Below are 17,603 nucleotides of genomic sequence, written 5' to 3'. Positions count from 1 at the left end.
TTAAACGTCAGGGTCTAATCATCTGCATGACACCCAATCTCCCTTTCAACATATGGAGACCCCAATTCTACTACCTAGGAGGAAGTTGCTGCCTCTTCACCTTCAATACAATAACTCTTAACTCTGAAATGAGTTGTTAACTCTACAGGTTAACAACAACACAAACACCAAATTAGCATTCTTCATATGGTAATGAATTCATATTGATGAAACTCCAGATTTAAGAATCGAAATGGGACATTTTGTCACTGAAAATGAAAATATGCCAAATGACTCTGCCAACCGTCGACAAATCACATCGAACATTGAAAATGAAACTTGAGCAAAATAAAAGAAATCAAACTAGCATGTTTTTGATTGATGCCAATTGCTGTTCACCCGAGAAGCTCCTGCATCATATCCTTAAGAATTGGACCAGATTCAATTTACATTATGAATAAGTTTTATTCAACGTGGACCATGTGTATCATTAACCAACTTCCAAAGGTTCAGTGGCATCATTTTTCAGTATTTGGCTTCTTTTCCAGCAACATTTTACATTGGCAAAGCGGGCTTTGGATGCCCCTTCTGAGTTGCCATCAATACCTAATATATGCCGTAGACTCTAACAATGCCTATGTTTTCCACTCCAAATCAAGATACCAATCTTATTCACATCTCTTATATCCTCACTGTAGAAGAATTATCATCATTTACATGCATCTTTGTTAGATTATTTTAATCTTTGTAGAAGAATGGGGAAATAATCTTTGTATTAGAATGGGGCCCTTTCAAATCCCTCTTTCCAGTTCATAGCTCTGGTCAAAAACATTATACCCTTGAGCTATTGTTACTGCTTGTGTGTTAGAAATCTGGTTCTTATACCAAATGTCCCATCAATTAAAACATTGAATACAAGTACCTATAGATATTTTACTTCTACAGAAAATGTTTCACATGATTAAAAAATATTTGAATATCAAGTATTTCAAATTTTTATTTTTTGTTAACCTATTCAAAAAATTATGAATGAATTCTTGAAGAAAATTGTGTTCGGAAAAGCTGTCTCTTCTTAAATTACAGAACAGAATTTGCTGAAAATATTTATGCTTTAGATGTAAAACTGTTAATTAGAACTATGCAATAATTCATGCCCTTCAACAAGTTAGACTATACTAATTGCCAATACCGGCGACTTGGATGTAATTTACATGCTTCCCATCTTAAATACCTTAGATTCCCAGGAAAAGAACTGGTCGCATATTACTTATTCAGGTCTTATAATGAAGAATAAGATTGACAATGTTGTTTATTTCATAGATTACCAAAAAAATTAGTTATCTGAGAAAATTGCAAAAAGCGTAGCCATACGACCATCTCAGAATTATTTCATTAGCCCTTGCTGCGGGAGTGCAATATAATAGTACAAGCCACTACAATGGACAGAAACATGAATAAACCTCATGCTCCATGAAGCAATAGCAACGAAGCTTCACAGTATCATCTTATAAAACCTGCAAACTACTATGGCACAACATACAGAAGATTATACAGATATTGATACAATTAACCAGGCTAGACATGAATTTCTAAACATTTGTTCTAGATTTTGGGAAACATGTTGAACTATCATACATTAGCTTTAAAGGAAAGTTCTGGATAAGCATGTATATTCATGAATAACATCAATTCATGCCTGGACAGATCGATGCCAATGAAAATGATGTGGTATGATCCTCAGATGGCTTATTTCACTAGCTCATGGTAAAGATACAAAGTGGGTGCATGCATTATGATCAACGTGATCTATATTATGTTGGACGGGATGTCTTGGGTTTGCATCATTTACTGGGAAAATGAATCCAATCATTCAGAATTCTGCCAGCTTTTTGTAGAACAATTTAATTACAGATGCATACATCAAGAGAGCTCCATATAATCTGCAATGTGACTGGAAAAATAAAATCATTACTATAAGCAACAAATGGGAAAGCCTTTATGTACAGTTTCAAACAATATGTCAAGCTGTTTATGAAGATTACCTTCAATTAAGTATCACTCCAATCTTCATCATCTTCATCATCTTCATCACTTCCAGCAAATGCCTGAAACTGACAAGACCAGTTAGTTAAGAGTGCCACAAAACAATTACTAAAGATTAGCAATACAAGGCACAAATGTTCTCTAACTTACCTGCCGGATTGCATTCGCTTTTTCTAAGATTGCTGCCACATTAATATTTGTTGCAGGCCTTGGAATATTTGGCTTCACCACAGAAGTATGTCTCAAATTGAATGACTGCCAGTTGACATGAACCTTGTGTAAGGTTAATATTCAAGCAAATATATAGAAAAAATCAGCCACCACACACCATCAAAATGAATGAGGTAAGAGGTCATAGCTAGAAACCAACAATACATACAGGAAAACAAATCAAAAAATTAAAATTAAAACCCTTGTAGAAAGACGTATCTACTCACCCGAGTTCTTATTTGTTCCAGCAATTCTTCTCTTTCATCGACAGATTTTGTACTTATAGAATGAATATCTTTAGGAACTTTCTTAAGCTGCGCAAGACATTACAAAGCAAATAAGCATAAAAAATGGAGTTGAAGATTGAAATACATACAGGAAAACACACTGCAGAATAAATTTGAGCTATAGAAATGAGAAAACTACCGTGGCTTTGTCATGTGAAGCAATGGCCTCAATGAGTGAATCCCTTTGGTCATTAGAGGACATCTGTATGGGAGGCACCAAACTTGGAGAAGGATCCTGAATCAAGCTGGTCATTGTTAATGGAGGAGGAAGTGCAGGTGGAGTTGGTGGTTCACCCCCTAAAAATGTTAACGAAGACATTTGGTGGGACTTCATCATCTGCCTCTCCGAAGGAAGAAGAGGGGGAGGTGGTGGCAACTGATGGAAGTTACATTCTGAATTGGGTTCTAAGGTGGAGGTTTGATCTAATGCCCCGGACTCAAATGCAGAAGAATGGCTCCTAGATAAATCTTCATTTTTGAGACAAATTTCTGGAGGTGGTGGCATGTCATTCCAATTACATTCTGAATTCGACTCTAATGTAGAGAAAGTTTGCACTGATGCCTTCGTATCTAATGGAGGAGAATGGCTCCAAGATAAATCTTGATTTCTGTGAAATGTCTCTTCACCAGAAACAGGGGAGTGAGGTTCACTAATTGCAAGAGACCTTGGAGACGATCCCAGAGATATGTTGCGTGAGTGTGACAAACTTGATCCTGCATCTGCACTACTATATTTGAGATTCAACAAAGAATTCCTGGTTTCCTCCGGACTTAATGAGCTTGTTCTAGATATTGTTGATAAAACTCCTGGTGAACCGGTGTCCGCATCACTAACTGCAGTTCTTCCAGAAAAGACTTTAAGTCCATCAGTAGATTCTAGAGACTGATTGTAAAACTCATGAAAATCTTCTGGTGATGATTTCCCAAATTCCTTCCAACCTTCATCTTCGGAATCACCTTCTGTATCTCTCATTTGTGAGATATGCATCTTATCTGAGAGAGTTTCAAATGACTTTCTTTTTCCATGTGATGACAAGGAACCCATTATCCCAATGGTTTGATTCGCATCTGCCTGATGCAATGGAATTGCAGGTTCTGGTAATAAATGGAAAGAGGAAGATAGATTATCTGCTTTGCTCTCAGATGGCTGATGTCTTTCAATACTTGGGGATTCAGAACCACGGTCACTGGTCAATGAATACATAGATAGTGGTGAATCAGAACCAGGAGGGAAGGATATCTTTATATGCTCAAGAGGAGGGGAAGGTAGTTCACTATCATAAACTTCTGTTTTGGGTAAGTTTTTCGGTGACTCTGGATGTGGTTCAACACGAACAGGCTTCACCGGTGGTATGAAAGGTGAAGGCAGTTCACTATCATAGTCTACTGCTTTGGGTAAGTTTTTTGGTGACTCTGCATGTGGTTCAGCACCAACAGGCTTCACCGGTGGTATGACATGAAGAATATGCATGTCTTGATCAGCACGAAGAGAACCTGTATAAACCGTCTCAGAAAATGAATTTGCAGAAACTGATGAGCTGAATTCTTCAGTAGCTACAAGGTGAGGATTGCCATTAATCTCAGTGTCAACATTGTTCTCGAATGAAACACCATCACTGCTGTTCTGGATAGATCTAGAATGACACGTAATAGCATTAGGCTTAACTGGTGGTATGGCATAAAGAATTTGCATTTCTGCTTCTGCACGAGAAGAACTTGTATGTGATTTCTTGGAAAACGAGTTTGCAGAAGGCGGGGAACCGAATAACTCAGTAGGTTCTCTGAGATTATGATTTGAGTTGGACTTGACGTTTATCCCATTCTCATATGTCCCACCATCATTGCAAAGCTCCATAGATCTGAAACGTGGAGAGCCATCAGGAAGCACTCCATTATTAATGGAGGTCTCAACATGAGGAAATTCATTAGATAGCTCTTTTCTGCAAGCATTGTCTGCCTCGCAAGCAAGGAAAGGGAATTTAACAGTAGCAGAATCAACAGCCACAGGCTCTTCTGAATGAAAATTCACTTCCTTCATGGGAATATCATCCACAACATTTTTAAATAGTAACGCAGTGCCATCAGAAGAGACACTCTGATCAACTCCCGAACAAGCAATTGAGTCCTCTATAATTGATCCATTGCTTGAATAGTTCTCGATTATCTGATTGCCTTGGTAACCATCAAGCACATTTGACTGAGGAGGGATGTCATGAGATCTTGCATATAGTTTTGATTCATTGCTTTCAGATTGTGCCAGATCACTGTCTTGGAATCCTCCAACTGACTTTGGAGACTCTTTTTCAAATGCATATTCTGTAGGTTCTTCAAGTTCACCTGCAACTATTGCTTGCATGACAGATGGAACATGATGAAGAGGCATATCTGGACAGCCTTGTTCGTCTGTAAAGTCAGAATCCATGCCAGGTGCAATATATTCATCATTTAAAGAATCTTGAGGTTTGCTTTCAGCTGAATATTCACCAAATTCAATATTTAAATCAGATTCAGCAGAGATTTGCCCAACCAACTCAGGAGATGAGGATCCACTTGGCAATTGGACATATTGAGTATCAGAAGAATCATTCTTTATGGATTCAAGCATTTCATTTTCCTCATCATTGGCTTCCAAATCAATGTATATTTGGTTATCTTGCATTACGACATTCTCAATGCTGCCAGCCAGCTCAGAGTTATCAACTGACTCTTTTATATTAGAATTAGAAAAGCTATGATAATTACCATAATCCTCATCTTTACGCACCTCGGGAGATGATGTTTGCAGATCACCACCAGACTCTATGCCCTCAAAGCATTCAGAATTTGCAGCTGGTTCCTTGTGTAGAATTTGCAATTCTTCATTGCTGAGAAGAGATGATTCAAAAGTCGGGAATCTGAAGGACACTTCTGCATTGTCAATTCCAGCAATAGCTGCAGAATTTGTGAAAGCACCTGTTCCATCTTTATTTTGAAATGCTGAAGACAATTCTTCATTTTCAAACTCATCGATCCCAACATTGCCATCAACTATAGTAGATGCAGCATCAACAACAGGTGGCACATCACTACCATTGAGCATCCCCTCTTCTGAAGTTACATCGGCCTCCATCTGTATCTTCTCATCCAAAAGTATTTGGTTGTTCTTAAGAGCTTCTTGGCCATTCTCAAGAGCTTCTATGTGAATTGGAATTTCATTATCAAAAGAAGAATCCAAGTCCTTGGACATTCCAACAGATAAATGTTCAGTGTAGAGCCTTCTGTTCTGGTCCACATTTGCAGAAGTACATTCTGATGTGTTGTTCAGTGTGTATGGCATTGATTCGACATTTGAAGAAACATCTGTGGGCTTGCTATTGAAAAACCCCAATGAATTTTCTATATCTGAAGACTTATCTAATGAGTCACAATTGTTCAAGGCATGATCTTCAGCATCAGTAAATACTGAACACTGAGCATGCAACTCATGCACCTTCTCATCTAAAGGTACTTGTACATTCTTACAAGTTTCAGAGAACAATGAACTTCCATTATCAAAAGCATAAGCTGAATCTTCTTTCGATGTTGTAAGAGATAAAGGTCCAGAATCAAGCCTCCTGTTTATGTCCACAGTTGCAGAATCACATTCTGATGTGGCATTCACAGTGTTTAACATTGATTCTGCACTTAAAGAAATATCTGCAGGTTTGTAGAAAAATTCTGACAACGTTTCTACTTTCGAAGATTCATCTGATGAGTCACAATTGTAGAATGCAGTAGCTTCAGCATTAGCAAATTCAGAATACTGAGCATGCCTCTCACTTAATTCTCTGCCACTTTCTTTATGTTCTGAATTTATGTCAAAATCAACCTCTTGTTTTGTTTTGGTCTCAGAATCTGTCTCTGTTTCAGATTCCATGGTAGCAAGAGCATCCATATAATTCTCAGCTTCACTGGCTACATCATCATTCTCATTTTCAACCACCTGAATGTCGGGTCTTCTTTCATCATGAACCAAAACATCCTTCTGCTCTGCTCCAATTATGTTCTGAGATATTCCTTCTGCAACATTCCTTGGTGACCAAGACTCTGTAGAGGAAACCATGGTAAGATCATTCCCCAACTTTACACTGTTAACAACTCTATCTGCAGGTTTTTCTTCCCACACACGAGAAGATGATTCTTGGGCATCCTCATTAGAAAAAGATTTATTGTAAGGAGCTTCCACATAATACTTGTCTATTACTTGATCCTGAACAGGAGATGCATTCAAATGCTTTGAGTTCAACTTTTTGTCAAACCCAACTAAAAATTCTTTGTGCCTATGCTGATCTTTCTGAGGTGAAGAAATATTTAATGTACCCTTCATATGATATCTTTCAATCTGCTGTTTCAGGGGAGGAGATTTATCAATCTCTTTAGACTTCAGCTTTTGATTTGATGTATTCACCGTGCTGCTGGGCACACGCTTTGGATGATCAAGGTCTAGAGATGAATATCTAACCCTGAATTAATATACATTGCAAAAATCAACATTACATTAGCCTGTAGTCAACAAATTGAGTAATGTGCCCTATTAACCTCGAGTATATTAAAATATATTGAGATCCAGAATAAAGGCATTGTATAGCCAATCTAAAGCATATTTTCAAATATAAATGAGTTTACTTTCTTGCCCAGCCCTTAGCAAAACCACAAAAAGAAAAGTACCTGCCATTAACAGGTGTAACATCTGCAGTGTCACCATTCCTTCGTCTCCGTCCTTTTTTCTGTAATTAAAAATAAAAGAACAAGGCAACAAATAAGAACTGTTTGTGGAGCAAAAATAATAAAGAAATACTGGGAAAACCCATAATAGAATACTATAAAATACATCATCAAAAAGAATTAAGGCTTCAAATTCGAATATCAATCTGTGGTCATAAACTAAATTGTGAATACAATTAAAATTGAGTAATAACAATTACCAAAGTTCAAAGCCAATAGGTTCACATTCAGACACACATGCTTAGCAATATCCATCTACCATAAAAGAGTGAAGGGAAGATAGCAAGATGAATTATTACAATTGAACTTACAATGTCGCTTCTTGATTTGTTTCCATGTAGCAAACCCTACCTCTAACAATTTAAAAGATTATTTTAGTTAAACATCAATGCACTTGTGTTGCTTTTTGAATAGTATTATTAAACGACAATATCTTTGGAATCCCAAAATGTGCATGAGCATTAAAAATAACATCCAGTGAAGTATGTGGTGGTAATAACTTTGATAAAATTGAGGTCCAAAGTAATTCTTTAGATCTTTGGCTATCTAGAGTATTGTATACATGGACTTTAGCTAAGTAACATGTTGTTGAGTCTGAATTTCAAACTCTTCCGTCAAATAGATATTTTGGATTACGAATTGTTCCTATATTCTTGGACTTGAGCCTGTTGGTAAAATTTTGAAGTATTTAGTGTTTGGGAACCAATGTTATTCTATAGTTGGAAAATAAAATGAGTTAGATTTGTGTAGCTTCTAAAGATACGGTGCAAGAGATATTCATCTTGTAACTATGTTTCAATGAAATGGACATACCATTATTTACCAATTACTACAAAAACAAGATGCATTGAAGTAAACAACAATGAAATCTATTAAATGTTCTTTTAAATTGTATTTGATCATCAATGGGATTTATAACATAAGATTATTTGTTATTTTCAAGGTTACCAGGAGACGGGGGTTCTTGAAGATGTCAAAGACTGGTAATGGTACCGGTATGGCTAATTTTCAAAAATAGGAGCTAGTGGTACTTGGAGACGCAATTTTTTTTAATATAATCTAATTATTTCCAGAAAATATCATGACAGAGAACTTTGAAAACAAGAACAGTGGCAAATTTTCACATTAACTTTAAAATTGAACAAAAATTGAAATTAAAATTGCTTATACTGTTGGTACCACAGCCAATTTAAATGGTTCAGTGAAAGCAAGGTAATATAGGTGTTGAGCACACTCAATATTGTCGACTAAATTGTAAAGGCACTTTCTGTTTAGACCATTACAATGACGGGAAATCAGTCATACAACTGTTTATGTCCCTCTTAAAAAGTCTACTCTGTCAATAGTTCCGATCACTATAACTTTGAATGGATTTTTGTCTTCCTGTGGCATGGTTTCTTTATTTCCCTTCAACTTTGCCTTGCTGCAGGCTTATTTTATTTATTTGCCTTACTTTTTTGCCTTTTACTGTGTTTTGCCCTAAGCTTTTTGGCGAGAGATGTCAATTTCTAGTTGAAAGACTTCAGAGATGGCAGCCAAAAGCACCCTATGTGTCAAGACATTTCCGGAGACAGAGCCAATACCAGGGACGCATCTGTGTCTCCCAGCATCCATGGTTATTTTTGCTTCTGTATTTATTTTTTTATTGGGCACCTATAGATTTCATGTGATGTTTTGATTAATTTAACTAGGACACCATGGAAGGTGATAGAACTCTCCCATTAGAGTGGTTCAAACCATTTGCAACACCCAAGAAGATATTTGGAAAAATGTTCTCTTATGAGTCTTGGTGCCTTTCCAAATCTTGAGGATAAGAAAGGTCTCCTTGGGTATTTGATGGGAAGAGAAGGATTCAAAGCTTTCATAATTTAAAGCCGCAACAAGTTACCTAAATCTCCAAAGACATGTGAATCAATGTCAGAATATGTGGACAAAGGTCTACATAATATAATGAGTCGTTACTCATCTTAGCAATGATATTTAAGTTCTGACAATATGATGAGTCATTAATTTGGTCTTAATAATGACATTAATAATAATTAATCATAATACCACCCATCACAATAGTGATATTATAAAGTTATAAACAAAGATGTGAACATGGTCAAATGAAGATGTTGAAGCCACAATCTTCCATGAGCTTAGTTTATATGTTTGTGCCTCAAATACAATCTAAGAAACTTAAACAAATACACAAAGTAGGGATTGGCTAAGACAATAAAACTGAATACCATATGCTCATTAAATGGATATAAAGAAAATATGGACAGACAATTTTCTAATCGACCTAATGACACATAATTTTTTTGTACTTTGGAAATACCAGTATCCAAGTTATGGCTCCTTTATTACCAAGCTTCATAATATGTTTGCTTCCATTCTTGAGACAGTGGTATGAATTATCAAATGCCTTCTTGGACATGCCACAAATAGCGTGTGGAAGTTTACAGGATGCGTGCTTGCCCCAAGACAACACATTTATTATTTAGAGAGAGGTGCAAGTTAATAACTAGTTTGGTGATTAATTATAAGTGATGCCATACCTACAAGAATGATTCGTGGTCCAACAATTCCCCCAAGAGCTCTTCCATAAAATGCCAACAATAGAACTCCATTACTGGTTTAAGACAATTGCATCAGCTTGTCGGTGAACACATATAATAGTTTAGGGGGAAGAGAGAAAAAAGGAAACTCTAATTCTATAAATGTCCACAAATAACCAAGAAAAGCTCAATGGGACTGGTACATACAACTGATACAATATTGTAGTACTAGGGGAAAAAAGACCTGTTAACAAAATAAAGCAAAGAAAAGCAAGAAAATAATGAAAGAGTGAAAGGTCTATTACACATACCAAGTCATTGCAATGGCCATCTTGAATAGATTCAAGGAGACGGAATGATACTGCAAGTCATTTTGTGACAACTCATCTTGCAGAGCCAATTATAAATATGCCTTTGAAAGTAATGATGGCACATATTCAACAAAGCTTAAAGAAATTTTTGAATCAAGAAAAGACTGCTACTTAAAATAACAAGACCATAAATAGTGAAGGTTCCCCAACTCATAGCATGACATCTTGTAAGTGTTTATTTCTCTCTATAATTCAACTAATGGCTTTAATATTCTAAATTGAAGGCAGTGACTTATCATGTAGATCATGGTATTTGTGTCTCATTTGATGTGTTTGTCAGCTCACAAATCCATATCCATAAATGTTGTAGATCTGATGATAGCTCAGCCTCTTTGTAATGTTAACTGAATGTTTCGGGATCTACTCAATTAATTGTGATAACAGCTCAACTACTTGGAGATCATCATGTGCATCCATTACAGGGACAGTTTAATCAATCGGTGAACCCATAAATTTCCAAAGTTAATAGCTCATAATTTTCTGTAATGCTAACAAAACATTTTGGAAGCCACTACACTGATTCTGACTCAATCATTATATAGTGTACTTTAAGGTACACAGTAATTATAGCATATACTTTAGTATTGACAAATATTATAGAATATATAAGTTGGCAATATCTATCCATGTAAGTTGTAGCTTTGCATGCAGTATAAGTGTTTGATTCCTAATATTGTGTGTTGTTAATAATCCAATTGTTATTCATTTGACATCTTGGTTGCATTGGATTATTGGTCTCTGTTTTAGTCAGCAGGAAAGTGGTGTCATTTGTGTGCTTATACTAGTTGATTTCATCAAATGTTTAAATACTAGCAGTTTAAATGTCAGGGAAACAAAATAAAATGTTAACGCTGTTGCAATCAAGCAATAATGCAATACTTATAGGTTCATCCTTCTCAATCTCTTGACATCTTGAAGAGGATTTTTTAAATGTGTATCAGATTATAGACTTCACTACTGAGAAGAAGCAAGCAAAAATAGATTGTACCATATCATTCCCAGCCACCCATGACTAATCAATGTTGTTCTGTCAACAACCACATAAACATGAATTGTCCATATGATCTCCATTTACGACCATGCTAAGAGCTTTCTTAGTCAAACACCCTGCACACATACTTTGCATTTAATTTCACTTAAGCAAGCATTTCCTTGAGTGATGTTGAGCCTGTCCTTTTCATTGTGAAAACACTCTACAAGAATCTTAAGTTTCTTTTAAAAACCTCTGCAAAGTACACCCTTACAACATGTCATGCCTGCTTATTTCTCCAGTGGCACGCAAGAGTAATTTCTTATAAATTCCTTCTATAAACAGATCAAAATCCCTATAGGTGTTCCAAGCCACAATCATAGGCTCGCACCCCTTCACCCTTGTGAAACAGGCAGCAAGATCAGCTCCATCAAAATGGTGATTGAAGCAACTTGTGGACCTGTGGTTTTAAGGATGTAAATTTAAGATTGTTTATGACTGCTCTTGTTCTGATAACAATCATGATATCAAGTACACTTAAATCAAGTGAAATTAAATGCATATAAAAAGCCAACAATATTGGTTGATATAGAATCCACATGATGTGGATTATGCAAAAATTGTTTATGAAAAAATTAAATATCAAGGATGTAAATTTAAGATTGTTTATGACTGCTCTTGTTGTGATAACAATCATGATATCAAGTACACTTAAATCAAGTGAAATTAAATGCATATAAAAAGCCAACAATATTGGTTGATATAGAATCCACATGATGTGGATTATGCAAAAATTGTTTATTCTGACATCAATGCTTGAGAATATGTAAAATCTGTAGTATGATATCAATGTAAAAAAAAATTACCATACACATTGAAGAAAGTAGAAACCATAAGTTAATTTTCTGTGGCACATATACATTGTGCAAACAGAGTTAACTTTCTGAGTTGGGTACACAATGTAAAATTTGAAATGTTAATATCAGTATGGATTTTTTTAAAGCATACACATGTATAATTGATGGAGCTAATATCAACCTACAGATTATTAAGATTGTAAACATATTGTATGATCTGCAGACCTAATATATAGAATCTGCAGAGCTAATGTCAATTAAAATTTAATTATAATTTTATTGAAATATTCCCTCAATTAATGTTTTTATTTGCTTTCATTTATTATGTACAGTGACGGTCCTTGGTGGTGGTGGATCTTCCACCCTTGGCAGCATCAGGAAGAGTTTGATGAGGGGGATATAAAGACAAATAATGATGACGATGCACTACTTTTGGACTAAGAAAACTCTCATAGTTAGACTCTGACTTGTATAATAGTTAAACATTTGACATTTTTTGGTTAATAGTTGTCCCTTGACCTATTTAACTATCACTTGTATCAGACTATTTTGATGTTAAAACTAGTATGAATATTATTGAATTAAATATAGTTATTTGATTGTCAGAACCAGACTGAATGGTAATGGGTGCTTGCTGTACTAGGTTCAATCTCCACTGGGCTAGCCCAATCGAGATGAGGTGGACTTCTATTCCCAATTATCAAGCAAAAAATTCAATAAAATCAGTAACTAATCATTTCATTTAGTAGTTCTGCCTCGGGTTTCTATAAATTATTAAATTAATGGCTCTATCTTTTTAGAAGTGGTCTTGTCATATCATATTGTATTAATTAGTTATTTTTTAAATGGAAAAATGCATATAATAATATAAATTTAAACCAGTCAATATATAATAGTCAAAATAAATTTTCTACTAACTTACCTTGGTGATTTCTTGGGGACCCAATATAGCTTTGGAGTATTCCAACAAAAAATAATAAAATAAAAAAAATAAAAAATAAATAAACAACTTAACCATAATATATATGCATAAATAAAATAAAACTATATTTTATTCGTGAAGTTTATAAAATCATGTAACAATAAACACCATAAATCTCAAAAGTCAAGTAGACTTAATTAGACTTAAATTTTAATAGTCTGAGTAATCTTGAAAATATGAAATAACATTGGTATTAATGATAAGAGATTTCCACAATCCATAGAATGAATCAAAAGCTGTTTCTGGATTAAATTGTGTGCAAGAATCTTGCACACAATTTAATCCAGAAACAGCTTTTGATTCAACATTGGTATTTTTATTCTAATTTCTTTACATATTTTATTATAAATATAACACAAAGAACTATATATAAGGAATGTTGAAAACACTACATATACAAACTTTAGAACTTCAAATATAAGAAATAAGTAATAACCTATTTTACTTTAAAAAATTGTAATATAATAAAATGAAGTAAGATTGAGCTTATAAAATTATTCAAAAATACATGGGAACTAAATGATCAAAGACAAAGCATAGAAGAGAGTGGTAAGAATGACGAATTTTAAAAATTCTAACATCCACACATATGCACTGCATGGTGATGCAAGCAGTAAAGTACAGCCATATTTGCAATATGCAGCATGCAACAAATCATCTGCTTCTTTTCTAAAGCATGGGCTGCCCACAGAAAAAGCAGCAATAAACAACTAAAAGAGATTTCAAATTACATATAGCTGATGGAATGAAAATCATTTTGAGTTGGTTTCTTCTACAATGCCCATGAGCTGCCAATCCATTGATAGTTACAGGTTCTATGAATCAATTTCAGGAATTTAAAACGGTTTTATGCCTTGTTAGCAAGCTGGGTTATAAATGTTAATTTTTTAATGTCTTCTTTTCATTTCTCTGTTATCATTTTCATCATTACATCTATTAGCAATTAAAAACATGTACAGATTTTTTTCCAGAATCTTGTTTTCTAATATCAGTGACTGAAAAGTGAAAACCTTATACCTTTTAACTTTTAGAGAGTAAAGTACATCCCAGTCCTCCCCCATATGTTGGAAATTTATATAATTATATTCAATGTTCATTATCCCTGTACAATTTAGATGAATTAATAGAAGATGATGAAGTGCTTGTGTGCTTTGTGGCCCACCTTGCTTTGTAACTGCTTCCTCGTGGAATAGTCAAGTTGGTCAAATCCATTTTAAAAAAATACCAAGTCATACTATATGCTAGAAAGGGCCAAGTAGTTGTGATTAACAAAACTTATGGTAGCAATAATCTCCGTAGTGATTGTACAAAAAGCGAGGCTTGCTCACCAACATAATTGAGAAACAAAGAAGGCTTATAAAAAATACAACTCACCAAAGACTTTACCAATTGGGAAAGTGGCTTGAGGGTAAAATTCTCCAAGCCATGGATTTTCTAAACGATCAATGTTTATCCTCCATTATGAAAAAATGTTTGGGAAAGCGGCTAGAGGGTAAAAAAACCCAAAGTAGTTGATTTTCTAAAAGTCCATTGTGCCTCCTCCATACTAAAACAACACTTAGAGGTGTTTGTGTGCTTTATGTGCGAGGGACTGTTCCACTGTGGAAGGCCCCAATTACTTAAAATTAGTAAAAATTGTATTAATACCATTTTAATAACACTTGTGCAACAAGGAAGGCTTGTAGATTACACTAACCAAAGGCTTTGTCAATTGGGAAAAAGGCTAGAGGGTAAAAATATAAAGCAAATCATTGTCCCTCCCTTATATTAAAAAATGGTTGAAGGTAAAGAAATGACTCCTCATGGTAGAAAGTCATTGTGGTGATGACTTTAGTATGAAAATACTCTATTGAAAATTACTAGAGATGGTGATATGGCCTTGCCTGTCATTTATTGAGAAATTTTTGATGTAATTGCAGTGTTTTTGGAAGCAATAGCATTCATTTAAATTTAAATGTGGACCAAGTATGAAAATGACTGTTATGGTCCAAATTCATGACCAAGTATGAATAATTTTTTGTATTGTATTGGGTGTGATTTGAATCAGTAATTTACCATTTAAAATTTTGATAATTAATCTTTCAAAAACCTATGTTCCACGGTGTTTTGGGGATGGCAACGGCAGGGGACACATTTCCGAGACATCCCCTAGAGGGCATGAATTTTTCAAAATATATTAATATATATATATATATATATATATATATATATATAGAGAGAGAGAGAGAGAGAGAGAGAGAGAGATGTCAATAACTGATAACAACAATATCATTATGTAAATAAATCATGGGAGCAGTAGTATATCAGCACAATAAATTTCAATAAAGCATCATAACAGCAGTCTCAAACATCAAAAAACCATGGTCTATTAATATCCAAAAGTCTCAAACATCAAAATACAACAATCTATTAAACTAAGCATCATTTGGGCTCTCAATATCCAAAGACTTAGAACTATCTAAGTCACTATAACCCTCTAGCAAAAGTGGATCATCCAATGGTAGCCCAACCAATCCTGGCTAAAGGGTTAGCGTTTTGTTTTGGTTTTAACTCTTTATGTCATTTTAGGGTTCCTTTGTGGTTTAGGAAGGCTTGTGGATGCCCCATCTACCAATAGAAGCAAATAAAATTAAAAAAAACTTTAATTTGTTTGCTTTTGTAATCCTAGAATCATTCCCAACCGCAGGGGACGGTTAGCTGTTTTGGGGACGGGGGGACACCAAGGGGAGGTCCCCTTGTCGTCCCAAGGACAGCAAGACGTCCCCAAATGGCTGGGGACGTTTCTTGGCGTTTCTTGGGATTTTTGGTGTAGCAAGGGCGGCAAGGGGACGTCCCTTTGCCGTCCCCCCGTCCCCGAAACGGCTAGGGGAGAGGGAGACCAAGTTTCAGGGCAGGGGGCACACCCCCATGTAAGCTGGTCAAAAACCTATGTCAAATTTTATTTGGAGACCAATCCATTGGTCCACACAAATCTCATTAGTTACTCGTATATTTAGGGCCAAAAGAATGATTCCGCTAAGAAATCAAATTGAGAAACGAATTGCAGAAAGAATATTTAACAAAATGTTGAAATAATCACTAATATAAAGTTCTAGGTGAATATAACTCTGTTATAAACTAATTATAACTAATTAAATTAGTCTAACCATCTCAAATCAATTTTAATTAAAACCATATAAATATAAACCTAATATTACATTATATTTCATCCAAAACTGGCTTTACCCTGAATATGCAATGGCACAGTAACTTTTCTAGGCTTTCATAAAGACTTCACTTTCGATATTTAACAAGTCTCAACTTTGCATTAGGGAGAGATGCATGATAACATTGAGAGTAACAAGCGCCCTTTCGTTCAGTCAACTTACAAAAGCATACGCACCATGTTGTGAGTATCATAGGTTTAAAACTCTCATATATTCACCCAACTCATGAACAAAATTTTCTTAGTGAGTTACTCAGCTATCAATTACTTGCCACAATTTTGCCAGTTTTTGGTGAGCATTCACTAGAAACTAATCATCTAGTAGATGATTTTTTCAAAAAATAATAAAATTTATTTGTCATACTCCTTAATAGTATTTTTTAATGTTGTTTAAATTTATTTTATGAATTTACTCACATAACAGCATTTTTTAATGTTATTTAAATTTATTTTATGAATTTATGAATACTTTTTATTTGTTGATTTTTGTCGAGTTTTTCACTGAGTCCTAGGTCCATGTCAAATTTTTGGGCTGCCAAGTTTTTCCTAATCTAAGTTTTAAAACTTTGATAGTTACAATAGAAGTCATGAGATAACACACATTTGTGCACAATAATGTGTATGGTCAGTTACATGCTCCGAGTTAAGGTTGCTCCTACAAATAGTAACCACAACAAATCATACAACGGGACCACAACAAGATTTTGTAAAATACTAAATGCATCCACACAATATCAAGCTTGATTTGGAGGGATAAGGAGAGGACGATGGTTAAACTCAAGTTAAATGTTCAGTTTTAAATCACATGGTGTAAATAATATTGTGGCCTCAACATGCCTGGTCCTATCAAGTTACGCAACATGCCTGGTCCTGCTAAGTTACACCAAATGCCAAACAATCTATATGGCGCTCCAAAAATTAGGTTCGCGTTGTCAAACCCCTGGCCCATCAAGAATAACTATATCAAATCTACTTGATTATGTCCTCCTATGACAAAATCTTCAATTTTTCCTTAATCAAAAAAAGGTAATTGCCAACTAATTAGTAGACCATGCAATCAAAGCAAAACAAAGGTGATACACAAAGCCTTAGTAGACTACCAATCACCCTAGGCCCTATCCCAAATCAATTATGTGTAACTGAGTAAAGAATCATTAGCCTTATAACAACATTATGCCCTAAGTTGATGTGATCCCTTTATGCATATTAGGATTCACTTACTTGACTTCAATTTTTCTCCCACCAAAAATCTTGCATGCATTTAGAAGCAAGACCAACAACAAAGTCAATGTTCAATGTTTTACAAGTTAAATATAAGGATGCCTATCATTTTCCTCTACAAAGTGTGACATTTACCTTCCAAGAGGATAAATACTAGCTCTTTTAACTCTAGACTCATGAAGGTGGACTTAA

General features: G+C 34.9%; 1 protein-coding gene across 6 annotated transcripts in view; it reads right to left on the bottom strand.

The window, feature by feature from the left end:
• Positions 1 to 1,263: 1,263 nt before the first annotated feature.
• Positions 1,264 to 17,603, bottom strand: part of LOC131038963 (SCAR-like protein 2) — a 70,036-nt gene continuing 53,696 nt past the window's right edge. For 3 of the 6 annotated variants that reach the window (XM_057971585.2, XM_057971583.2, XM_057971589.2), the window contains 6 exons: positions 7,206 to 7,264; positions 2,659 to 7,000; positions 2,460 to 2,546; positions 2,173 to 2,277; positions 2,022 to 2,090; positions 1,264 to 1,930 (listed from right to left, as the gene is read on the bottom strand). In XM_057971585.2, the coding sequence (XP_057827568.2) occupies positions 2,028 to 2,090; positions 2,173 to 2,277; positions 2,460 to 2,546; positions 2,659 to 7,000; positions 7,206 to 7,264 (4,656 nt within the window). In that variant the 3' untranslated portion in view covers positions 1,264 to 1,930; positions 2,022 to 2,027. The remainder of the gene's footprint in view (positions 1,931 to 2,021; positions 2,091 to 2,172; positions 2,278 to 2,459; positions 2,547 to 2,658; positions 7,001 to 7,205; positions 7,265 to 17,603) is intronic. The other 3 variants (XM_057971586.2, XM_057971588.2, XM_057971587.2) reach the window with 3 other exon arrangements.

Source organism: Cryptomeria japonica, chromosome 7 (assembly GCF_030272615.1).
Source record: "Cryptomeria japonica chromosome 7, Sugi_1.0, whole genome shotgun sequence".
Classification (NCBI taxonomy): Eukaryota; Viridiplantae; Streptophyta; class Pinopsida; order Cupressales; family Cupressaceae; genus Cryptomeria; species Cryptomeria japonica.
Note: the sequence above shows the minus strand (reverse complement) of the source record. Positions and strands in the feature narration are given on the sequence as shown.